This window comes from Scaptodrosophila lebanonensis, unplaced genomic scaffold, assembly GCF_003285725.1.
Source record: "Scaptodrosophila lebanonensis strain 11010-0011.00,11010-0021.00 unplaced genomic scaffold, SlebRS2 tig00000043-arrow-pilon, whole genome shotgun sequence".
NCBI classification, from domain to species: domain Eukaryota; kingdom Metazoa; phylum Arthropoda; class Insecta; order Diptera; family Drosophilidae; genus Scaptodrosophila; species Scaptodrosophila lebanonensis.
Window position 1 is genome coordinate 13,618,142 of NW_022060545.1, and position 26,899 is coordinate 13,645,040.

The 26,899-nt window shown below is 38.4% G+C and overlaps 1 protein-coding gene across 2 annotated transcripts in view; it reads left to right on the forward strand.

Annotated features, from left to right (window-relative positions):
* LOC115622869 (regulating synaptic membrane exocytosis protein 2) overlaps positions 1–26,899 on the forward strand; it is an 85,686-nt gene that overhangs the window by 35,095 nt on the left and 23,692 nt on the right. For both annotated transcript variants that reach the window (XR_003995361.1, XM_030516956.1), the window contains exons 3-11: positions 2,969–3,104; positions 5,284–5,606; positions 11,120–11,368; positions 11,425–11,711; positions 12,299–12,544; positions 12,638–12,879; positions 24,828–24,952; positions 25,732–25,951; positions 26,217–26,281. Coding sequence is in view for 1 of the 2 variants with exons in the window: in XM_030516956.1 (XP_030372816.1) it covers positions 2,969–3,104; positions 5,284–5,606; positions 11,120–11,368; positions 11,425–11,711; positions 12,299–12,544; positions 12,638–12,879; positions 24,828–24,952; positions 25,732–25,951; positions 26,217–26,281 (1,893 nt within the window). In the remaining variant the exon portion in view is untranslated. The remainder of the gene's footprint in view (positions 1–2,968; positions 3,105–5,283; positions 5,607–11,119; positions 11,369–11,424; positions 11,712–12,298; positions 12,545–12,637; positions 12,880–24,827; positions 24,953–25,731; positions 25,952–26,216; positions 26,282–26,899) is intronic.

Below are 26,899 nucleotides of genomic sequence, written 5' to 3' on the forward strand. Positions count from 1 at the left end.
TGTATATGGCTACGATAGGAGTGGGTGTAGGTGCAAGTGTGTAACAAAAACAACTAAACGCAAAAAAAAAATGTAGTTTTTCATGCTCCCTCTTTCCATCAGTTACGCCAAGGCCCAAGAAAAATGGCGCAAAGCACCTGCGTACATAAATTAAATGTACAGCTAGAGGTGCGGGCTGATTGCTGGAAGAGAAAAACGCAGCTTTGAGATAAAAGGCCATGCAGCATTCCTTGTGGTTTTCCTTTAAAATCAAGCAGCGATGTGAGAACCAACTTAAGGTGCAGTCGGGCCTCGCTGTAGCATGAACTTGTTTGTTGCGTTTGTTATCATTATAACGGAATATTATTTGACTGTAGCCAAGTAATCCAGTCAATTTATTAATATAAACATTCAAATGCTAACAATTTGTGTGCCATTCGTATAGATAGTTGGGAAAAAATTAAAATCTTAAAAAAAAAGTAACTCACAATATAAAATGTCCAAAGTATAAAATAATCCATTAAATTAAATTTGAAAGTTTATAAAATAGGTTAAGTAGTTTAATCAAATCTTGTTAAATTTTACACAAAGTTAATTGTATGTTTATGGGACTAATGCATTAATTTTTTAGAATTTTTCTTGTGATAATAGTAAAGAAATTCAAAATAGATGACACTATAAAATTTCATTTCTTTATCAGACAAAATATTTTATATGCGCGAAGAGAAACTATACTCTGCAGGATTGTGTGATCGACGAGCTTTGGGAATATTACATTGTCCCAAATTACAGTTTCTGATGACTCAAAGGGATATTTTCTTGTTGTAGACAGCTTTGCAAATACGATTTCAATGCAATTCCTGGTTCATGGACAATGGCTGGCATATGAGAAATTTATTGTAGCAATTGTTTAATTACAACATTTTATTTGTATTGTAATTTTTGTGTCGGATGAGCGCACATGTATGCCTACACATATGTTCGCCCCCCCCCCCCGGGCATATTAGGCATTGTGATTGAGGACTGTATGCTACGCTAAGTGTTCGACGTGAACATGAACCAAAGATGAGCAACCACACCAGCACACAAAGGCCCCAACATGTGTACATATTACCTTTTGCCATTTGTTCGGCGGTTGGCGGTAGTTGGTGCTATATACAACAGCCAAAAATGACATCATCAAATATGTAGCGGTACGAAAAAAAGAGACCATAATCTGACACCAGGCAGCGCTTAGTTGAGCTCTGCACAAAGGTAGGCAAGTCAATATGTTGCAGGGCAGGAGGCGGGCAAAAGCACTTAGCGTAATTTGCACAGTGCGTGTGTGTTCGGCTGTATGCGAATAAGTGTGGCCTTCATAGACAAGTGAGTATACAGCCTCATCTCTATCTGTGTCTGTTGTCTGTTGTCTGTTGTCTGTTTGTCTATCTGTGCATGTGAGCGTTAGCGGCTTCTGTGGCTGTTTGTTCCGGCTTGGCATCGGCTGCTGTTTCGGCAAATAGAAAATTTCCACTTCATAAAATGCTGACAACGCCGAGCGCTTATGTTTGGGATCCTGCTTACTCACTACCAACAGGCAACAGCCAGCAGCCAACAGCTATCGTAGTTGTGGCTGTTGTTTTTAGTATTATGGAGTCTGGTTGGGCGTATGTGTTCGGAGCGCGCATTAAAAAGAATGACGGCAATTTTTGAAAACGGCTCTACTGCAGGCCCTGAAGGAAACAAAATGAAGAAAAACAAAACACAGGGTTCGACCTGCGTACCTGGAAGTTTAAGTAAAAATAACCTGCCACTTTTTACGCTCTCTTTGAGGCACTTTGGGGCCGTCAAGAAATCAAATAAAAAGCCACCAGCAACTGATGCGTGTGGGCGAATTATTTTCACCTGCGTGCTTCGTCTGGCATGACGGGCACTAAAGTCGTATGTACATTGCTGGTCCATCGACATAATAAAAATCATTTACGCAAATTGTGCATGACTTGAGTGAGAAGACAAATCAAATAAAATTAACAACAGTCAGGCAGAAACAAATATTACGCATCCACATCAAACAAGATTGCAACATTTGCTGAGCTCATTTCACCTTATTTCATTTCATATGGCGTATTGTGATACTTAACCACAAGTGTGAATTTATAAATGAATGATGGGAGTGAGTAACATGCCAAATTAATCAACTCTCAGAGAAGAATGCTTGCGCCTTATTTTCAAGAGAACCACCAAATTGTTGTATTCCACATACAACGATTCCGATTGTATGCCATTGTAGATAGTTATTACATTTGTAGACTTATAATATCAAGATTTGTCGATGCTATTAAAACCCGCAAGGAATTTATGGTTTTTGTTGTTTGCAGGTGTGACTAAAACAATATAGCATTCTTGTATATAGCCACAGAAAATGTTTCCATATTTATCTTGGAAATACCTAAATTTCTCGTACGTCCATCCATCTGATATGCAAAACAGAATTTAATAATATTTGAATAGACTACACGGAAAAATGAGAGATGCGCCATGCAGACAACAATATTTGAATACAACTGTAAATATTGCAAGGAAAGTGTTGTTGTTTATTATCTATTTTGACGCTCTTTCAAACGGTATTCGCATTTTTTTATATCTCACAACCTTCTTTACAAAATAGTGCAAAAATTGGGTATATTAAGATACTTGTAAGTAGACCATAAAAGAAAATAGTTAGATTTGGCTGTAAAATCCTAAGACCAGTTTAAACCTAAACGTTTTAAATCAGCACAACTTTTGTGGTAAAGGAACGTTGTAATATAATCCTTAAAATAATGCAACGTCAATTTTATGTCGTTCATCATAATAAACATCTTAATTTATTTGTCAATTCAAAGCTGTTACCTCAGACGACCATAGCCTTGCAAAACCAATTTAGTTGTGTAATACAAAAAATATGGTAATATTTCAAATTAAATTGTCATCTGCAATAATGTTTCGTGTTTCCCTTCTATTGTTACAGATGGTCGCCACCGATGAGCAGACAAATGAGCGGCAACATCATGCAACGGACTCTGGTGGCGGAGCATCGAACACAGGAGCATTGAACAAAATGAAAGCAACGTTGTCCTCATCGCTTCTCACGGTGACCGACAAAGGTAAGCGATTTGCAAAGGGGTGAGGGAAAAGTTCTTGCTTCTTGCAAAGTGCATCATAATTTATGTTATGGTATAAGTTTGTCTGTAAGTGCTCATAAAGCTGTTAGGAAAACTACGGCAGGAACTTTTGCCATTGCGTTGCTATGACAAAACCAGCTGGCACAAAAATATTACGTTGTGCGAGTGAAAATATATGTATACTATACTTGTAAGTGTGTATGGGGAGTGTGTGTATGTAAATGTAAGGTAACACAAACAAGGGAATGTAAGCTCTCAATCTGATTTTTGCTCTGCTTCACCTTCACCTCGAGCATTTCTTTGTTGTTGCAGAGGTGGCAGCTAACGGTGCGTATACGCAATTTTTTCATATTTTCTCATTTTACTGCACTTTTCATTTGCCACAACTTCAGCATGCTAAGTGCACCGCATTTTTCACATTCTCTTCCGCTGCTACTGAAGTGCACGTGCTTTGCTTTTGTGCCATGAAAAATGCAACCTAATTAAATTAGCCAGCCAGCCAGCAAGCCAGCCAGGCAGCCAGTTAGCCAGCCACCCAGATCGCTGGAAAATGCAATAATTCAACCCCTCATAATCGCAATCATCCGCATTGGTATTGCCACAGCCACTACAACTTCCCATTTGGCATTTCAAATGTAGTGACGCTTTACAGATTTTAGTGGCTCTGAACTAGCTGCTTAGTTCAAATGGCGTGCCATAACACAAATCCAAAGTCAATAAAAACGAGCGGACAACGACAACGACCGGCTACGACAATGGTAACAACAACCCAGCAGTGCAAATCACAACACGAGACTCCACAAAAGCCAAGGAAGTGGCCCTGACACTGCATTGCTACTGGCCCTGGTACTGGCGTTAAAATCGCAACATGAATGTTGTGTTGACTTTGTTATTTTTATCGCATTTTAGTTGGACTGGCGACTGTCGACTGGCGACTGCCGACTGAGTTGGGTTTCTGCATTTGAGTCTCGGAGCCGGAGTCTGAGTTTGCTGTTTGCTGATTTTATTGCGGAGATTTATTAGGAAGACATGAAATGATATTTTATGATATTTATTTAGTCAGTCTCTGACTGTGAGCAGTCACAGTGGCCATGTCAGTAGTCGGAGAGATGTCGTAAAAAACATGCGAGAAGCACGAATATAACTTGTGAGTGCCTGTTGTTTGTCACACAGCTGCGAAGGTTCAGGTCCACAGCGCGCCGCTTGTTAGGCATCTATAATTTGTTCAAATATTTTGCTACTTACACTTATGCTTCTTTCTGTAGCTTTTCCATCTCAACAGATTTGTATTTGCAGTAGATTTTTCGCATACATTATTCCTACTCAAATATACATAGCTCTTTAGCTAATTAATTGGATGCTTGATGGAGCTTTGTTTTTTGAAATATGCAACAAAGATTATTAGAAATTTATGTACTCCTTCAATTCATCAACTAGTTATTTGTTTTGATGAAAATTTCCAACTAATGGCTAATCCCAATGGGGAATTCTGTTAAAGCCACCGAACTCAGAAATGCTAGCAAGAATAAACCCTTTTAACTTAATTGAATACAAAAGTTTGCCATCATCTGTATAATGAGAGGGATTTTGGAATATAAACTCATTTTAATTTCATTGCATGAAATACACAAATACACGTTCCACAAAACTAAATTGGGCGAAGTGCTGCCACTTATTAAGTAACAACTAGAAGCCAAATGAAACAATTTGCGGTTAAAACTATTTTTACAATATTAACACGATGGCTTTTTATAGGTGTTTAAAAATATTCTCTGACCTGTTTATTTTAACCGTAATTTGACGTGGAGTTGTGTTTTAAAATACAATTCCTAAATTAGCACGCAGCCATTTGCATATTTTTATGGCCAGCCAGCTGACAGCTGACCAAACACTGACCACACACCTGGGCAGCAGGGCCAACAAGCTGATGCTCATGCTGCTGCAGTTGATGGGACTGAACACATTGTGGTCTGTTCGTGGGCAGTTGTTGCAACTGCAAGTGACAGCAGGATGTACAAGTAGAGAGGCCTGAAATTCGAATTAATTGCAATGCATTGTGGCAGTGGTGTGTGTGTGTGTGTGGAATTGAGAAGGGGTGGGGGCAGAGGGGACTATTTTAAAACATTTACTCATTTCGTTTCTTCCACTATGCTATTCACAGTTAATAAAATGTCGCCACGTCCCTCGATGGTTCCCACGGACGCGGATACCAGCGGCAGTTATGGCTCTTCCAGCTACCAGCAGCAACAGGACGCCAACACTAACAATGCGAGCAGCAATCTCAACAACAACAATAATAACACAACAGCGACTGGCAGTGGGCCAGGCAGCAAGCAACAGGAGCCGGGTCGTCGAGCGGGTGCATGTAGAGTATGCCTGAAATCCTTCAAGCCAGATGACTACCACAAGACGTGCTTCGAGTGCCAGCAGCGTGTGTGCGAGGACTGTGCGAGCTACAGCAAGCTGGACGACCACGAGGATGCGGTAAGTGGGACAACAGGGGCATTGGCATTGCCATTGGCAGGGGAAAGTTGGTGCAGCTTATAGTTCTTCCCATGTACTGCACTGCATTTCGGACACACTTTCCAAGCCAGCAAGCAATTAGCATAGCTAGCCAACAGACACCGGACGAACACAAGGCTGGTGGAATGGGATGGCGCTTTAGCTGCCTTGGTGACCGCGACACTTGCATCGTGGCTCGCGTGGATGCTCGCAAGACAGAAATAAACACAAACTAGCGCAGCGCTTAATTGATAAGAAACACAAAGTAAACAGAAACCAAAGCCGCAGCAAGCGACTTTGGTGCGAGTCTGACGTTCATACTTGTACTAGCGATGGGCGTGTACTGTGACGTGAATGAGTGGACGATTTGAATGTAATGGAAATAACAATTTAATTTCGGATTTACACGATAAATGCGGACTTACTTGTAGGAGAGAAGAAAATTTCAAACAAGTTATGCAGAAGTTATTGGGAGTTAAATTTAAAGGACTCGTAAAAAAGTGTTTATGAGATTAAAGACAGCGGCACATGAAGAGTTGGAGAGATTTGGAAACTACGTGAGAATGACGTCAACAGAACCAATATAAATGCAGCCGTAAACTAATAAGACGCTTGGCAACAGAGTAAAAATTACTTTTATAACAATATGTGAAATATAACAAATGAAATATTTCTTAACAATCTGTGCAAAGGCTGACACAAACGTCTTCTAAAAATGACAGAACTGTATCTTGAGATACAGACCTGGAAAATATAAATATTAAAGCTAGATACTCGTATAATTCATAAAATGGAAAATTGTGTAATTGCAGTAATTTTCTTACGAAAGTAATCAGTAATTTTCATTGGAAAATTATAGTATTTTAATTTGAAACAGGGCAAGGCGTAACTTCTCGAAGGATTTTAGTTTGCTCAGAGCTAAGGCAGCCTGCAACAATTAGGTAAATAACGTAATTGTTAAACATAACACACGCTTTAACTGTTACTTAGAAGCTCCAGAAGGTATTTCCACTCATCTATAAAAATAATGTTGGTAGTGAGTAGTACCAGTGAGTAGTACTTGAGAAGGGATATAATTTTTGCATAATCAATAAGCATTTCAGTATTAAAGTATTAAAAGGAAGTTTGAGATTGTGAGGCATATATTTTATATTCTGATTCTGCTATACCTTTTGATTGGAGAGGGTTTATTAAATTTGCAGCATAAATTTGTTATAAAATATATTTACAAATTTATGGAAAAAAATCTAAAAAATCTAAATTGACCAAAAATTGCGGAGTTAATTGAAAGAATATTTCACATGAGTCGTGAAAAGTTTAGTGTGCGATAGTAAAATGAATTTTAGTATATTTGGATAGATGCTTATGTATGTATAGTATATCACGCGGCCAACTATGGCAAATTCTCCCGCGGCTGCGGCTTCTTTGGCAACTACAATTAACTAAAATGCCGCTTGGGCGACTGCCAACAGCGGCAGTGATTGTATGGGCGTTGACAGTGGTTCGTGGGCGGGGTAACTGACATTAATCGCAGCACATCACGCCGCTGTAACCGCAACCCCTGGCCAGGACACAAATTAGTTTACATTATGGAAAGCACGGACTTGGTGCAACAGGCACAAAGGCGCCAGCGTGCCGGCTCCGAGTTTGACTTAACGTTGCCTTGTCCGCGGGCATCAACAGGATAAAGGCAGATTAATGTGATTACTTAAATAACATTCACAGCACCAAGCGGGGCAACTGGCCGCTGCAATGAAATTCTTGTGCAGCCACTAGCTATGCACTGACCATTACCTTGTTGCCTGTGTAGTCGTGCATTAAATAGGAACAACAGCAACAACAATTACCTGCTATGTATCGACTGCGTAAGTAAATAGCCCCAGGACCTGACATGCATCGACTGTGTAAGTAAATAGCCCCGAGAAGCAGCTCAGTAACAACAGCATTGTCAATAGAAATGGGCGTGGCTGCAACTTTGTCTTATAGTAGCAGAGTATGGCGGCGATTTGTCAAAAGGCTTGCCGCTTGGTGCTTGCATGTTTATGCCCACACCGGCAACGCCCTGCACATAAAATCCAACGTTTGTCTGTCAACTGGCACTCTGGTTAATTGAAACTGATGTCCGTGGGTGTTGCTTACACATTTGCCCAACAACGCTTGTCCAAACGCCCAAAAACGATAGCCACATTGTGTGGCTATGGGCGGTCGACTGTCAAGTGCTGCTGAGCAAGTCATTTGTCTAAATTTATGAAAGCATAGCATACTTACGTGGGCAGATCCAAATTCGCAAAATAAACCAAATAACTTGAAACACATAATTCCAATAATGTGGCTCAACACAAATAACCCTGAGCACTTCAATTTGCATTAGTAATTAAATGTTACTGCATCTATGTTAGAAAGCTGAACGGCATAAGGAAATGTTAAATCAGTTGAAGGTTTGCGTGCCTCTAGACGATAAACACGCCGTACTTTAAAGTCTGCTGTATGCTTAAATTGTTCATCCTTTCTGAGCTGTTTCATACTGTACGGGAATGAGGGAGGGCTTGAAATAGCGGACCACCATTGAAATTTAAAATGTTAATACATGTTTATATAGGCAGCACACTTTAGGTTCCCTTATAAGTTTGCCGCTGCTATGAGTGAGCAGCAAATTTTCCGTTTGTAGTCAAAGTCAGTTCTGATGATTGTAGCATGTTTTTACTTAAGCCCATTATGTTGGCGGCTTTCTCGCCCGGTAAACTTATCGCCTTTGCAATGTGTGTTATGTCGTTGCTTTGCTTTTACAACTTTTAACAGGCGAACAATGGCATAAAGGAATATGAAAAGTAATACAAAAGGACTTAAATAGAGGACATTTCTTACTGCCAAACAATTTAACTTAATTAAGCGTAAGAAATGCAATTTTATAAGGGAATTAACAAATCTGATCTCCAGAAACACATTACATACTCTAGAATCACGTCGGAAATTGTTGAACTCACTCAAGTTTCGCTTATATTTATTCTATAACTAACCACACTAACAAATAACTAAGTGGTTACAGAAGTGACAAATTTGTAGATTGAAAATGTGTTTTGGTAAAAGTTTAACCAATATAAACCAATTGTTTTTCTTATAATTATGCTGTTATATTTATAACTTAAACGTATAGTTAAATACAAATACAACTTAAGCTTGCTTTTTTTTTTTTGATAAAAACTTTAATTTTACTGTTATTATTTACAACAACTTAAATTAAACTTATAGTAGTATACAAATACAGCTTAAACTAGGAGTTCAGTCTTATTTAATTATTTATTTCATTTAATTATTAATTATTTATTCTTATATTAAATAAATCTATTGGGAAGATCAGCAGGGTGTGATCTCTTCAGCCTCCTTCTTATTACTCTTCTTCCTTTTCGTCGCCGTTTCAGCAGGCGCCTTGCTAATACGTTCACATGGGTTCGCAGACGCTCCATGTATTTCTCAGCCTGCTTATTTAGCACGTCTTCAATTAAGCTCCAATATCGTATGATTATTATACAAATAATTGAGATATTAAAAATGAAGCATACTTTTTAGGGCAGACGGCAAAATTGATTGGGGCTACACGCTTAAACTGCATTGCACTTTAAATTGATTTGATTTGGCATGCTCTATATGGACTTCCTGTGATTACAACAGTTGATGCCGCTAAGAAAGGAAACAATAAACTTTGAGCTGCAGGACCCTTCATCAAATCATAGACACATACATGTACATGAAATGTGTGTGTGGACTCTTGTTAGCTTTTGATAGAGTGTGGCATGATGGTCTCCTCTGCAAATTGAAAGGCATGCTAACTCCTCAATTGTTTCAACTCATCGAAAGCTTTCTAAGGGACAGAAGCTTCAGAGTTGCTGTTGATGGAGTGAAATCCACGAGGCGCTCAATTTGTGCAGGGGTGCCCCAAGGCAGTGTTCTCGGTCCTACCCTGTATACATTATTTACTGCTGATATGCCTGCACCGCAAGAGATCATTGGAGTAGACGAGGATGACGCACTAATAGCTACTTACGCAGACGACACTGCGGTGCTTACCAGAAGCAGAGATATTGATGTAGCTTCGGAAGCCTTACAGCAGTATGTAAGTAGTTTCGAGAAGTGGGCTCTGAATTGGAACATTGGTATCAACGCCAGCAAGTGTGCGAATGTCACATTTACAACAAGGCCGTCGTCATGCGGAGATATCACAATGTTGGGGTCCACGCTCAGTCATACAAATTCGCACAAATATCTTGGTGTAATTCTGGACAGAAGACTCAACTTCAGCAAGCATACAACAATGGTCAAGCGATCGGTCATGGCGAAAGCCGGAAAGATGGCATGGCTGCTTGCACCATGCAACAAGCTGTCCCTGCACAGTAAGGTGACAGTATATAAGTCCATATTAAGTCCAATATGGAAGTATGCGCTACCAATTTATGGCATTGCCGCTGCTTCAAACCTAAACAAAATAAGAGTTGCGCAAGCTAAAATACTCAGAAAAATATGCAACGCTCCCTGGTATATGCGCACTAGGGACATCGAAAGAGACTTATGTGTCCCCAAGGTTGGCGATGTCATTCAAATGCACGCAAGCAATTACGAGAAGCGACTCGGCAGTCACCCCAACGCACTAGCGAGGCGGCTCCTGTCCAAACCTAAGAAGAGAAGACTGAAGAAGTGCCATCCAAAGGATCTCCCCACAAGAGCCCTTGTATAAAATACATAGTATATATCATAAAATATAATCATTTTTCACGTAAAACATTGTAAATATTGTATATATGTACATAGATATAAGTGCGTCCTATAGATGCTTACTATAGACAACTTTTGTATTCCCTAACTTTCAACTAGCTTAAGCTGCCATATTGGTAGTAGAAAACTAGTTTAATAAATTGTATATATGTAAAAAAATAAAAAAAAAAAAAAAAAAAAAAAAAAGTGGACTCTTGTTGCAACTTAATTAAAATGGCGCAGCACTACTCCTTGCATTGGCTTTTTGTGGGTGGGTGCTTTGTTTCAATAATAACCGGGAGGCACAACGGGCTGGCAGTCAAGTGGAAATGTAACTGTGGCGCGAATGTGGCAGAGCTATTGAAAGTGCAGTCAGTGAAGCATGTGCAGGCACCTGTGACGCGATTCACACGCCACTTGAAAATTGTATTTTTTTCTCCACTCCGTCTCTTATATAACCCACGAGCTGGGCGAATATGAGCGAGGAAACTTTTGTTCACAAAGTAATTAATATTTATTTTCTAACGCCACGCTGGCAGCGACATTAGAGCAACCACAATGGGGGTTTACTTGGCGCAATAATGGGTTTTACGTTTCTTAAAACCATCAACTAAATAAAGAATGGGTTCACGGACTCGAACTGAAAATATAATTTGGTTACTAATTTCAATTAAGACGCAGCACGTACATAAGCCTGATGTCATAAATTACTATACACTCCTCTTTTCTTCCATACAATGTCCAATCAGAACATGTGGAGGTGCAGCGTGTGTCGACGTAAAATGGCCTCGCGAGTCTGCATACCGCAGGACTCCACAGACTCGATGCTGGATGTGCCTGTGTTGGAGGCGTTGCAGCGACGTCACTCGGACGCCAAGCTCGGCTCAAGCACGCAGACACTCGCACCCAGCAATGGGGCAGCTCTGGCACCACCGCGCAGTCCTGAACTGCGCCGCCATTCTGATGTTTCACCTGCATCGCTAAAGGAGCTGGAACGCGTAAGTGTAGCACCACCTAGGGGACTAGCAGTTTTTACACATTGTCCCCATTTTAGCAGCTAAAAGGCAACAAGACACCCGGCGGCGACAACGACTGGCGAGGTGGAGGTCGCAGCATGGCGCCCAGTCGCTCGAATAGTCCACCTCGTGGCGACTTGGACCCCGCATTTGGTGCACCCCTGTCGCGCATGCAATCACGACGCGGCTCACGGGTGGCCCGTCAACATAGCTACGACGATGACATGAAGAGTCCGGCAGTCGGTGGCAGCATGGGTGGCGGAGGTCCAGCGCTCGGTGTGGGCGCCGATGGCTCTGGTCTTGGCATACCAGCCATGCCACGCAGGTAAGTGAATCAGCAAGCGAATACACGTGCACACACACAACGAAAAGAGACAGTATCAGAGATTTATCGGTCGTAGTTTAAAGTGCAATTAAGCATATAAAATTATGTCGCCAATCCCATTTTGTAAATGGAATAAAAGAGTACTTATATTTCACAGCATCTTTGCTTCCCATTAAAAGTTCGTTTTTTTTATTCCGTTTTCCATTCAGAATACTAGCATTAAATACAGTGGATTATCAAAATAAAGTTCTAAATGTTATTCCTAAAATATTCTCTAAATGACCCTTCTCCTTTTATTTCTATACGGCACCTGCACAGCTGCTTAAAACATATATTTTCAATCTGGACGTACTCACTTAAAGAATAAGTGTTTATTTCAATAGGTTTCACTTGGATTTACTTTTTAAGTGGTACTTGTTGAGTTCAACAAGGTTGTGGTTTTCTGAACGTAAATTTATTAACAGGAAAAAAGCTCATTCTAAAAACTCTTTTTGTTAGGTTCATTCCAAGTGCAGTAGCCTTTCCCAGCAAGCTAGCGATAGCCTTAACTTGTTTGCATAGTCTTACATACTTATACATACCCGCAGGAAATCCGCTTACGATGTGTTTGCTCCGGGCCTCGTACAAGGTGCCCCGCCACCCTCACAGCTGCAACGCTCACCCGGCGAGGGAATGCCACAGATGGTACTACCGGGCTCGAGGCGGCCCTCTTTTCGTGTACCACATGCTTCGGAAGACCTGCAAAACGATGAATCGCCAGGCTCGCCAGATAAGAGCAGCCCGGTTCTGACGGTGGACGATGACCGACGCATGCGGCGGCGTGGCTCGCAACTGTAAGTAGCCACGATACAGATTTTAGCCGCAATTTGTGCTCCATGTATAGTGCCTACATAGGTCTCACCTTTGTTCTTTCTTTGCGTTTGTAGACCCGATATTGCGGCGCTACAGAATCGCGGTGCATTCGCCGCAGGTCCAGCTGCAGCTATTCCACCACCTATGGCTGCTTTCACGGGCCCCAATCTAGAGGACTTAGAGGCACCACGACGACAAACATCAATGGATGGCGAGGCTATACGTATTGTCATACACGACGTTGACTCGGGTCCGATTTGTGCATCAAAACGACGCATTGTGCTCCGTCGTGATCCCACAGACAAAGCTCATCGCAGTGAGTATTACACAGAGCTTACAAATTGAGCGTATCTTTACTGAACTGGTATTGCCTCTAATATATGTATGTATGAACAAATTCGAGTTACACTGACAGAAAAGTATAAATGGATTCTAAAAATATCGCACTTATCTAAGGACATATCTAAGTAACAAACAAGCGTATTGCTTAACAATAAGTTTTGGACTTTCCAATCCAATCAAAACGAAAAAGAAAGGTGTAGCGGCTCTGATGCGGGGGAATTTATTTGCTATGTCCTGATAGATACACTTGTACATACAAATAATATGAAAAAATGAAACGAATAGATCGTTGAAGTCCCACCAGTCCCATTTTATTATACTATGTACCCTACCCTGTCCTGTTAATAGTCAACTTTGTTGCCGTTTAAGATACTGGACCGATCCGGTTTAGTTAAAATGCCAATCATGCAAGCTAATCCATATTTTATTTTTGCCAAGTGCAGCAACATTTTCCATTAAATGAAACAAAGTTGCTACCTCCGTCCGTCGTTGTGGTCTGCCTCGTTCAGCCTCTCTGCAGCACCGGGAATGGCCAAGTAAATAAGACTCATTACAGCGTTTGGTTATGCTAATACCAAACGACCGACCGAATGTCTGACCGTCCCACCGACAACAACAACAAACCAAGCGACCGACTCACTAGTCAACCACCCTCGACTTTGCTGCCTACACCACAAGCATTTCCTCTCTGTTGTTGGTCTGTGCCGGCAAGCCACTGCGCCTTAATTCCCCAAACGAAATCGCTCGGTGGCGTGCGCTACGGCTCGGGACGACAATACGAAACGACCGTAAAGGATAATGTGGTTTCCCCCGTGGGCTCCAAATGAAACCAAGAGCGGAAGCAAACGGGTAACAGATTAAGCAACTGTATGGATTTCAACGATGTGATGGCGCTACTGCAGGCGCTCCATGAAGGTGTTGTCGAGGACAAGGACGAACCCGAGGTCACTCATTAAATTTAAAACAACAGCTGCTTGTTGCATGAGGCCTTGCCAAGGCAATTGATTTCATACACATCGTTTCTCGTTTAAATCATCCGGAAATGTTTTTAATTATATGCCATTTTTTTGCATACCTCACAAATTCTAAGAAAAAATTTTAATTATCGAATGGCCAGGCAAGTGGCAAAAAAAGAAAATCAATATAAAAAGAAATGGAAGAACATGACCAGATAGCGAAGCAAGGAAATCATCAATTATGTGAGATACATTCCATACCGCGTGCAGGCCCATACGTGCTAATAGCCGAAAGGAGAGAATTGGCATTTTTTCCATCAAGCCAATTCTGAAACGTTACACGAATCATTTCCAACGAGCTTTTAAGAAAAAATAAAAAGTGCAATACCGGAGAGCATATGCGGCTTCTAAATACAGTTTAGTATTGTAAAATAAATCAGACTTTAAAGGATTATTCTCAATTTTAAAATTGATTAATCAGCAATTTCTAGTACCGGTTTCAATGTATTCTATAGTTTCACGACATAATCATTTATAATGATCATTATTTTACCCAAATCAGGAATTCGGCTCTCGACTGTAAGCTACTAATTGCTACTTTTCTTTTAAAATCGCAAAGTGCTCGAACATTTGATTACTTATATGTATTTCAAGGTGTTGATATCGATTTGTAATGGAAGTCAACAAGAGTCTATATATTTAAAATGCAATATTTGGCGCGGAACAATTACCAAAATGTTACCGAAAGTTTGTAATTAAGAGCAATTGTTTGCAAGCCATACTAAAAATTGCGAAAAGTATGTAATCGATATGAGGGAAAATAAGATTGTAAAAGCCCTGCAACGTCAGTGGAGGGTGCACTCACAAGGCTCAGAAAAGAATGCGTTTGGAGAGAATATGAAACCAATTATATGTTCTGGGTTTTGCTTAGTTTCCCTTAATGCACCAACCTATGTGTATTAATTAACATTAATGGTCATTAGAGTCCCATTTGAATTAGTAATTGGTCGTGGGCTTGGGAGTTTATAAGAGCTCGCATGACTTTTTAATGTGATTGCATTGAGTCCAGTATTGTGTAATGAGTCCAGCATTTCTAAATAAAGAAAAAACTGAATGAGCAACTTAGCTTTGCAAAGAACAGCAACTGATCTTTATGTGGTTTTTTGATACTACTTATATAGAATAATACATTTCACGCTTACTTTTTTGGCGTTGGTTTGCAGGGTATCCAGAAGTCCGATGTCGTGTAACATTATATTCCATTTCCACAATCCACACACATTCACATTGCCTGCGGAAACTTGGCAAACAAAAAACACACAAATTTCTGAAAACTGGCAAAGTTTTACCAGCCAAGCAAATATACAGACACATGTATCTGTGTTGGCAAGAAGTTTGTGCAAACATAACTGTGTAAATTGAAAATCGATACGCCACTAATGCAACGCGTACACCCACTTACATACATATGTATATACACACACATATGTATGAGTATGTAAGCGGATGTTTCTGAGCCTGTGTAATGCGTGTAACTATCCAAACTTTATCATACTCTAAATTAGTTGGCCTCTAATATACTTAGAGTTTGCCATCCGCTTCTAGCAAAACAAAAAATTGTCCATATAGCAATTTGTTGCTACCCCGAGCAGCTGCCTTCCGAATAATTTCAATCAAAATAACTAGCCTCTGGCATTGACACCACAGCTTCACTCAAGTCAAAAAATGTCGATGCGTCTCATTCACGCAGCCAGACGTGCAGGTGCTTATATAAAATTTCAATTTGCATATCATAAAAAATGTCCATACCTGCAGATACTCGTATACCTATGCTTATATGTATATAAGACCCACGCAACAGCCACAGCCACAGCCACAACCAAACCACAGCCATGGCAATAGCAATAGCTGCATCACGCAGCGCGCTTAACGATGCACAGGGGCTCAAATAATCCAACTAACTAGATAAAAGTAAAGCAAAGGGAAGGGCCAGCACAATAAGCGAGATTTCCACATAAGTCTCATGCAAGCATCTCATTTGTATGATTTAATGAAATTATGACTGCGTTGTTATTTCCCTAAGACATAAATTCTCATAATTTTTAGCAAAGGTATATAGTTACACAAGAATATTTGAGAAATCTTTCAAGCAGATTAATAAACTAGTTTTCTAGTATTGATATAGTCGATATCAGTTTTATAAAATTCTTAAAATTCTAGTTATATGAAGTTTATAGAAAGTCTTTAGTTATTTTATTTATATAAACTGAAAGATGTGATGGCAAGTCGAGTGAGATATTGCGTTACTAATAATATGACTATATACTTGTATAATAACATATAATCAACTAATATTAATAACTAGCGTAGTCGACTTGCATTGCTGCGCCACTAAAAATGTTAGCTTTAGAACGACTTCCAATCTCAACAAAATTTGGATTTGTCGGTTTTGCATGCTTAATTGTATTTTATATATTACTTGATTATTTGTATGCTCTAATAGATATTATTATTGGTCCGCTGTAATTTGAATTTATTTTTTTTCATATTGAAATTTTGGTTTTTCAAAGGTATATCGAATAATTCCATTAATGGAGTAATTAATTTATACGGAAAACCAAAACTCTTGAAAAAATTAGATAAGTAGAGAAAAAAAATTATGTTCATCCAATCGTCCCGGAACTTACAGGATCACGCACAGTGCTATTTTGAAAATTGCCACAAAATTTGATCATACGTACTAACATTTGTATACATACATAAGATTTGATGAAGAAGGAGAAGGCGAACTCTTTATTTAAAGTCGGTTTTTTAGGATACAAATCAAATGCAATAATTCTTGAGTGTTAATCTCTTTAAACTCTGATTGGAGAGTAGGGGCTTGATTTTCGGAAGTAGTGGCAGTTTGGCCCACTGTTTGAGGCACACACAGAGAGGTGTGCGTGGGTGGCTCATATCAAGAGTTGAGCTTAAGCATGCTTCCAACGCCGTTCCTTGACTTACCTTTCTATCTATGTTGCGTGCCCGTCTTCTGCTTTGCCTGCCACATTTGGTATGCAACGAAGCAAGTGGAATTTTAATGTGCTAAACCATTTTCTTGCTAGCTTGCTTGCTGGCATTTGTTGTTATTGCCCTTGATGTTGTTGTTACGATTATTGTTGCTGCTCATGCTCTTCCGGTGTCTTACTTACCAGTGTCGAGATGAGCTAAGCAGAGGTCGGCCAACTGACAGTATTCGCAAGGCAAATGTGTTGCAATTTGCCTTGAAAAATTGAGTTGCATGTGCGCCAGAAGCAACGTTGCATGCTCAATTGTAATTGAAAGGAAGAGCATGCTGCAATTTTTCTTTATCGGCATTGGGTTTCTGTTGTCAAAGAGGGACACAAGGCAGAGCCAAATGAAAAAATTACAACTTCTGTAATTAACAAATAGCAGAAGAGACAAAAAGGCGAAAGGTTTGGAGCTACATACAGTGTTTAAGGTAAATGCATTGTTGGTAATTAGTCGAAGCTAGCTTTTTGTATGAGGAATCGGATGCCTTTTCAACTAGTCGGTTAGTTTAGTTACAAGTAATTATTCCAATATTATAAACTATCGCTTTGTATTTACATATCAGAAAAGCTGGTAGTTCGAAGAAAGAAATGTGACTCGCAACCATCATCTGTAACAGGTTTTATTTCATGTTGAATTTTAAAAGAATATAATTAGTGCTAGTTACTCCCTTTCCAAGTCAATATTGTGCGATAATATGGTAATTGCATGCAATGTATATATACTTGTAATTTCTCCAACGTACATTTTAATTGCCCCGTCATCTGACCATGACCTGTTCTTCAACGTGGCCAAAATGCGCTTGAGCACGCCTAATGAAATTTTATGCAACCTCATTTATAACCCAAAATCACATAATACTATACATACGAGTATACGAGTACAAGTAGAAGCGCAAATAACTTTCCCTTGGCCAGCTTGCGTGAGAGTGCGGCATTTCGTAGGCAACAGGTAGCGGTCAGGAAACATTCGAGACCAACTAAAGTGGCAAAGACGACGTTGTTGATGACGACTTTGGCTCTCGCAGTCGTTTCGTGTGGCTGGCTTTCTTTTCATAGTAGTTGTTGTAAGTGTTCTCGTTTCCGTTCTCTGTTCCGCTTTGGCATCATCTGATGGTGGATGCCAACCCCAATGCTATATATGTTTGCTTGTTGGTCCCAAGCATAATGTGGCATAAACGACCCATGCTTGACGGCAGGGCGACACTCCTTGATGCGAATATGTCCGTGTGTGTGTGCCTTCGTGCCAGCACGTGTGTAAGTTAGTTTACGAGTTTCTGTAAAAATGCATTAAGTGTTACAGTGTGTGTGTGTGTGTGTGTGTGCGTGTAGCAGGTGTGCATAGAACTTTACCTTGTCTCTATTCCTCCCTATACGCCGTGGTTATTTGCTTGCTGTTTTAATAAAGATTCAATTTTTATAGCAGGTGATAGCACTACTAAAGTACTTAGTCATACACAAACTAGAAACTGCACCCTCCATCTTCCCTGTGCCCATTTGTATAAAATTAAAACTTTTGCTTAGTCTCAACAAACCTAAGCAAATACAAGTACGTGGAGTATGTAGATGCGAGCAAGGACTGTGAAGTGTATATTAGTAAGTTTCCATTATTGCTTATTGAATCCTCATGGCACAATTTATTTCATTTATAATGATAAATTTCGACTAATTAGTCAAACCTGAAAAAATGTTAAATTAATCAAATATGGTATTAAAGTTAATCCGGATAGGAACACTTAATTCTATTTACATTACTTAAGGAATAAAACAAGAAAGGAATGCTAAAGTCGAGCAGGCTCAACTCTTAAATACCCTGTACCACCCCACAAAAAAGTAATTAAATTAATTAATTAATTTAATTAAATTAATTAACTAAATTAATTTAATTAATTAACTAAATATTAACTAATTAAATATAAAATATTCCATGCATGCATACATACATTTACATTTACATCAGAATCGTGCCTTATGCGTGTTTGTGTACTTGTACATATGTATGTATGTTTGCATTGGGCCTGGTTATATGGCTATAACTTTCTTTCCGATCATTCTATCATAATGAAACTTGGTATATGGATATATAATTACTAACCAAATGTGACTACCAAATTTTATTTCAAAATTCTAAGAATTACGGGAGTTATAGAAAATCGTTAATAGGGGGGGAGTGGGGGGGTGGATCAGAAAAAATTAACAAACTCGTCCTTTCTCGGTCTCAGGAGAATCTGTATACCAAGTTTGGTTATTCTAGCTCTTATACTTTCGGAGATCCTTGCGTTCATACAGACAGACAGACGGACAGACAGACGGACAGACAGACGGACAGACAGACGGACAGACGGACATGGCTATATCGACTCGGCTTGTCATGCTGATCAAGAATATATATACTTTGTGGGGTCTACCAAGCCTCCTTCTGTGTGTTCCATGTGCACTCGCACAAAACTAATATACCCTTGTACCCTTTGGGTACAGGGTATAAAAAATAAAATCTGCACCCCAATGCGGCAAACTTTTTAACCCACACCTCAATTCGATCCGAGGATTGAAAGCATTTAACAAGAAAAGAATATTCAGTTGCGAGAACTCTGTTAAAGAACTAATTGCTTAACTGAGATCACTGTTGATAATAAGCATATGTTGGCATCCTCAAAGAGCTACATTTTAACGAATTGATCAATTGACAGATTTTTTATGATGAGCAAGAGGGAAAGTTGATGCCTCTGTGCCTAGATATATACGACTTACCTCCATTTTTTTTGTAATGGTATGACATTGTAAGTAGTGAAATAGTTTAAGACCTAAAAACTGGAAGTAATGATAATACTATTTAACAATTTGATAGACGTGTTAGAAAAAAGAACAAGAAGTTTGCATAGCTGTTAGGCTTAGCGCTCCAAAGACATCATGATGAAGGCAAATGGAGAGTATCACAGTTATATAACTTTTTAGGGGCTAACAAATATAATATTGTAGCATTAAGCATTAATTGACCTTAATACTTTTCAAAGCTTATAAAATCAGTATAATTTATATCAACAGAGTTTTACACAAATGAGTTGCCAAAATAGATAAAAGAATATTATTATCGTTGCAAATTAAAATATTTATACTCGTATTGATAGAATCAGAAGTATAGATAAGGCTGTCAAATCTGCGGGCTCTGTTATGAGATCAGACCAAGCGATAGAGGCGGTAATGTAATCGTTAGCTAAAACGAGTAGAGAAGCTAAAGTCGGGTGTCCCTACTTTGAAATACTCTGTACATATGTATGTGTAGAATAATTATAGAAATTTAAAATATTAAGAGAATTTAAAAAAAATTAACCCCCTTGGTATTTGAACTCACGTAAAAGGAGTAATTAGACATTTACATAGAAATTGTGTCTATATGAGTGTATGCATGTCTATGCGTGTCTATTCGTGTCTGTGTGAACATGTATGCATAACAATGTGGAAACAAAGCATCATCAACAACAACAGCTGCGAGCAGCGCTTGGCCAAGTATTATACTTATGTATGGCTATAACTTCCTGTTAAATCGGCATATCATAATGAAACTTGGCATACGATATTTAGTTTTAGAAAATCACGAATTTGCTGTTGTGGGGAAATTCCAAAACACACATTTTCTGCGTATTCACATAGTGTATCTTGGACTAAAATTGGTGTCCCTAGCTCTAATAGTCTCTGAGATCCAGGTGTTCATACGGACAGACAGACGAACGGACAGACAGACAGGGGACATTTTATGTAGAGTATAAGAAGATGAAACATAATGGTGATTTAGTTGTATTAAAATATATATTTGAATTAATGAAAAGCCCAGCAAGTAATCTAAAAAGACATGCTCTGCTAGGGACCCCAATTAAAAAATTATGACTATAAATTATAATTATAATTTGATAACAATTTGTCTAAATATTTGGGTATGTCTGTGAGTCTGAAGCTACCTGTACCAACCTAACAAAACCTATGTATATGTAATGGTTCAGACTTGAAAAAACGCTTAGCTGATAAGTCGTAATTATACTCACTAAGCCACACTTTTCCGGAGACAATCTCACTCGGCATTTGATGTGTTATTGTGAAATTGTTATAAATTAAAATAATAACCACTGCACTAATTGTAAGCAATGCAAATTAATAAGAAAGAAATAATTTGAAGAGCACAAAAGCAATATGACGATTTAAGCCTAAAAGCAAGTCTCGTATTTTAAAAGTCACAAAACTGTTCGAAAACTTGATGGTAAATGAGTAACAACAGTATACTTATATGAGCGCACGCACCTCTGACTATCATTTTACATAACTCAGATTTGGGTTGAATTAAAATTAGCAATTTTTGTAGTTAAAAGCGCCACAGGACGCAAAGGTCGCAAAGCAAAATTGGGCTTCCTTCGCTTAAAAGTTATAAATTCTGTGCATACGGGTATATATACAAGTATGTATGTACCCGCCTTCACGCATCGCCGGCCGTTGGGAAAGGTTGGAATAAAGTTGGATACCATAAACAATACACCTTTATGTGTCTATGCCGTGACAACCTGCAACCTTTTGGATTATTAAAATCCTAATGAAGGTCATATAATAACGGCAGTGAAGACAAAAAGTGAAAAGCAACAACAGCATATTCTGTAATGGACGAATAGCTTACGAGCTGGCTAAATCGGAGTCTATATGCTCTATAAATAAAAACACAAATCTTCTGGAAATGAGAATAAGTTGATAACCGTTTTTTTTTTCATGTTGTCATAAATAATTTCCCATTTAAAAAAACGTTTATCAGTCACATCTACCTATAATTTATGAACAAATAATTATATAAAATTCTGCTGGCTACTGAAAGAGTGCAGACTTGAAAGGAAAAGAAAGTGTAACCAAATTTTAATGGGAGAGCAAAAACAAACAATACGACAACTCAAATAGGCAACGAGTAAACCTTTATTTATGCACAGAGCGGAAGAAGAAGGACAAACAAAAGGACATGTATACTTAAAAAATAAGGCCAAGAGGAAAAGTCGAAAAATTGGTATGGACATCTCACCTCAGTTCGTTCGTTGGCTGGCTGGCTCGTTGGCTCGTTGGTTAGCGGCTTCGAGCCTTGCTGATTTTTATGTGCTCCAAAAGCAGCCTTTTCCTTTTATGACACAATGCGAGATCCCGTCTCGAAATCGAAAATTCACTCAGCGCAGACATTTCGTGCATGTTAAGTGCGGGCATAAAGTATAAAAAAAAACTCATAATGGCGCATTCATTTGTACGGACACGGGAAGTCCAAAACTGTTGCGTCACCTCTTGTCTGGGGCACAACATTCCGTATGAATAATCTGCAAATTTTACTATGGACGGCATCCTTTTTGTTGCTGCCTCTGTGCTTACGACTCTGTCTGGGAGCTCTTGCCTGACGGTGCGTTGACAGTGCGGGATTTGTGTTTTATTTATTTCGTTTTTATTGCCGTCTTTAGTGGCCCACGCACAAAAACTTTTGATTAAAACACTCGACCAGGACAAGAGAAGACAACTAAGAGAAAAAAAAATACGACGGAAACGCAAAGAAAATGTCGCCTTATCCTAATTGGGTATCAATGCGCTTGAATCAACAGTGAGACGCAAGTTTTCGCCACCATTCAGGCAACATTTTATTGCATGCTTTTCAGCGCACGTTTCGTCTCTTCCTGCCACAAAGTTTGTCGCGCTCGCTTTCCTGGCCCGAACTTTAGGCTCAAGTTGGCGAGCGGCGAGCCGCGGAAAAGCCTCCATGCCTGCTTTGTGGGTCTGCCATTTTCCTGCACTTTTCGTTTTGAATTATTCTCCGGCGAGCTTCGAAATAGCAACAACAGTTTCAGGTCTCACCTAGACGACAAAATTCCATTGTCTGCTGTTTGTGTGTTGGTATGTGTGTGAGTGTATATATATGAGTGTGCATGTACGTGTACTCGCTGGTTAACTTTGTTTGCAACGAGCGCATGGCAGACAATCTTCTTTCGTCCTCACGGGCGGGCAAGAGGAAATCCGCTTTCGTTAGTTTTCGTCCACAAATTGTTGAAATTAGTTTTCAGCGCGAACTGATAAGTACTTGACACCGAGTTGCACATTTCCAGGAATTGTTAGCGCGAAAATTGAAATTAATTTAAGCAAGTTGTTAGAACTTCGTCAATCGCAGTTTTAGCGAACGTTTATGTCTCGAATTCTGAAACTTTTTCTACGTATTAACAGCCACCACAGTGTATTTAATTGTCAAATTTAAAATCAAGGTATTTCTATTGGGCTTACCTTTTTATTTTCAAACTGAGAAACTTTCAATTTTCAACTTTACCAATAAGTAGGGTCTTCTTATGCTTTTAAATTATCTGTAAATTAGTTTGGCAAACCAGTGTGGATCTATGGTTGTCGGCTATGGAGAAATCCATGTGGACATTATTTAACGCGCCCAATATAAAATGCTCAAAATCATTACTTAAGGTCAACGCAAATATTTTGGAAAGCTTGTGCTGATCCAAACTTCTCTTTGCAAGCAACGCAATCAAGACTCAGATAAAATAGCCCATTATCTGATCTAGCGGCCGCTAAACCGCATTGGAAGATGATCGGGGAATGTTCACAAGAATTTTCTACAATATTTGTAAACTAAGTGCGAGTCTCATAAAGAGATGAAACAATAAACAATATACAAAAGTTATATTGTTATATTTAATGGAAATATGTGAGTTTATGTTTATAGGGCAGAGCAGTATAACATTTCGGACGATAACTTCCTTTGAAGTTGGGTCATTAAGCTAAGACGTGGCGATTTGGTAAAAACGTTATATAAATTCCAACAGTTTCAGGAGTTATCGTAAGATGCCTCTAGAAGTGTATCAGGAAAATGTCATATATATCCCCTTTAAGAAAAACTTTGTTAGATTGTTACAAAAGTATATAATTATTCAGTTATATACTTTTATTAGAAATTCTAGATAAATAATAGTAATCGAAATGGTTTTGTTCTGGGAATACACTCAATAAACGCGATCCGGCGGTATAAAATTTATCATATATCTTACGGAATCTTGTGTAAGACTTCAAGGACGAAATATATTAGGTGTGTCTGAAACAAACAAAATGTATATTCTCGAAATAGTTCTAACAAATGCCAAAAGGAAAAGCATATCAAGAAGAAATAATACCTTATTTGATAGCGAAAGAGTAATAATATTATAATTGTGGGAATTTTTGATCTCAAGGTAGGCTGCAAATTAAAAAATTAAGTTTGAAGCTTGTCTCTTGCAATAAAGTAACTTTATGATGAATTTTGAATTTTTTTTTACTTTGGACATTACACATTTTTTTATTGTACACTATAATTAATTACAACGCTTTTTATTCAATATAATTGATTTTGAGGTTCCACTTAATTTAAATTCAATGGATATTTATTCAAAAATTTAATTGTCAGAGGGCACCTAAAATCGTGTTTATTAATCAAAACATAAATAAATAATATTAAATGAAAATGTGAGCCAAAGCAAATAAGTTGACTGAGCACAAGCCGTAACTGACAGCTAGCGTGTTAACTAGACCAGAAGGAAAACAGGTGGTTGGTATAAGGCCAGACAGCGTATACGCAATATTGTGTATACACAGACCAACGCCAACTGACGGCAAAACGGGCAACAGACATATATACAAGTATGTACATATATACTTGTACTACAATGCGCAAAAGAAATCAACGCAAATTGCTGCCACATGCCCAAATTTGTTGTCGTTGTCTCTACGTGGCGTCTTTTCTGTCCAGTCTCGGATTTAGTTCATGAGCGTCCTGTATTGATTTTCTTTATGTTCTTTTTTGAGACTGATGCCATAATCACCCGCACGCATGTTGGCCTGCAACATATTTTCTTATTAAATTTGACGCTGTCTATTCGCAGCACGTGGCTTTGGCATGCGAGTTGTGGGCGGCAAGACGGGCGCCGATGGTCGCCTTTTTGCCTACATTGTTTGGACCGTGCCTGGCGGATCTGCTGAGAAGAATGGCCTGCAGCAGGGCGACAAGGTGAGTATCAATTTGTAACGCATCTTTTTCTATTTCAAATCAACTCTGGGCATTTATGTATTAAGCATTCAAATGGATTTGTTAGCTAAATCTGATGTGCATAATTTAAAATATTACAAATTTTTTACTATTACACTGACCTCGACTCATATTTAAAACTGTTCGAATTCCTATTTATTACTTATGCTTTCTCTTGATGGTTGTACTAAAGATAATTAACAATAGCTAACAAATTTATAATGTCATGTCCGTTGATACCGTATATGAGTTCCAATGAGGCCAATGTTTATTGCACCGATCATTCCTATGACTGCTATATGATATGGTAATTCGATTTTAATGTAATATCATGAGGCACAATACGAAAATCATATATGCTTACCCAATTTGCATGACGAATTTTGATAAGCCTGAAATCTAGCCTACTAACGTATTCTTTCATAAAATTGTGCCAGCTATATAAAATAATATGATTTGTAATAAACTTGTTTGGAGTACACATACACATACAACATACAAGTTTGTAACTAGATAGTTCCACAACTATGGATTCCTTAGACATACCATTTGGTATTAATAGTTGTTTCAATATTGGGCATTGGTGTCGCAAAAATGAAATCAGTTGGCATTCAAATTGGAATAATATTTTAAGATTTTGAAACTTAAGAAAATATGAAGAATATGAAATATGAATATACTTATTTATTTAGCCTGATGTTTTGGACTTAAGGATTAAAGGTTTGCTTTCACACTGCATTTCGTTCTTAAATTTCCTGCAGATACTTGAGTGGAATGGTATGTCGCTCATTGATCGCAGCTTCGAAGAAGTCTGCTCCATTATGGATCGCACTGGGGACATGGTTGAACTGCTAGTCGAGCATGCAACCGATTTTCGCATGTGCGACTTATTTGATGAGAATCTACCACCTGGTAATAGTGGCGGCCAAAGTGGACCGAGGCGGTCAGGTGATGGACCCGTCGGACTGGGTCTCATAGCGGGTAAGTGTCCTTTGCTTACATATTTTTATTGCATATACCCATTGTTATAGTCCATAAGAAGTATTTACCTAATGGCTGCTACCCAAAAAATGTTTATATACATATATAATTATATCATATTGATGTGCCCAATGCCGATATTTTCATGATAATTTTCATTTGTTGTTCTCGTTTTTTGCTCTTTCTTTTTAAAATATATATTGTCAAAAAAAAATAAAAAAAAAAAAAACAAATCACAACCAAAAACACTCTTCCATTCAAGCAGAACCTGAAACCACTACAGACAAATCACCAGCATCGCCAACTAGACGGAAACTACCAAAAACTCCGGTATAAAATTCTTTCGATTTGTTTATTAAAAATATTGAAAAAGATAGAACAAATGCAACAAAAAATACACAACAAACTAGAAGTAATCAATCAAAAATCGATGCTTGCAAACAAAGGTTGATACAGTCAAAAGGTTGAAAAGTGAACATGAATAAGCCCAGCTAATATATCTATATCTACCTTTTAAATGCATATTTATATATTCATATACATATATTTACATATATAATGTAGTCGAATACATACACGCAATTAAGCAAAGCTATGTGCAGCAAACAAAAAGTACCTAGAAAATGCAGCTTAAGCAATTGCAGTTTTTCACATAATTTTCAGCTTTTTATTGAGTGCTCGCAAAAAAGACAAAAAAAAAAAAACAAAAATGAAATAAAAATGCTAATTTTTTCATACATTTTTGCAGCTTCTCTGCCTTGAAACCAACCTCCTCTTCACCTTTTTTCCGATTACTTATGTACCTACACTACATTTTTAATATAATTATGTTTTTCTTTCTTGTCTCTATTTTTGATAAATAACAATTTTGTCTCGTAGTAGCTAAATATTGAAACATTCAGGGAAATATATTTGGCATTTGATACTATTGGGTTTTGTTATTATTAT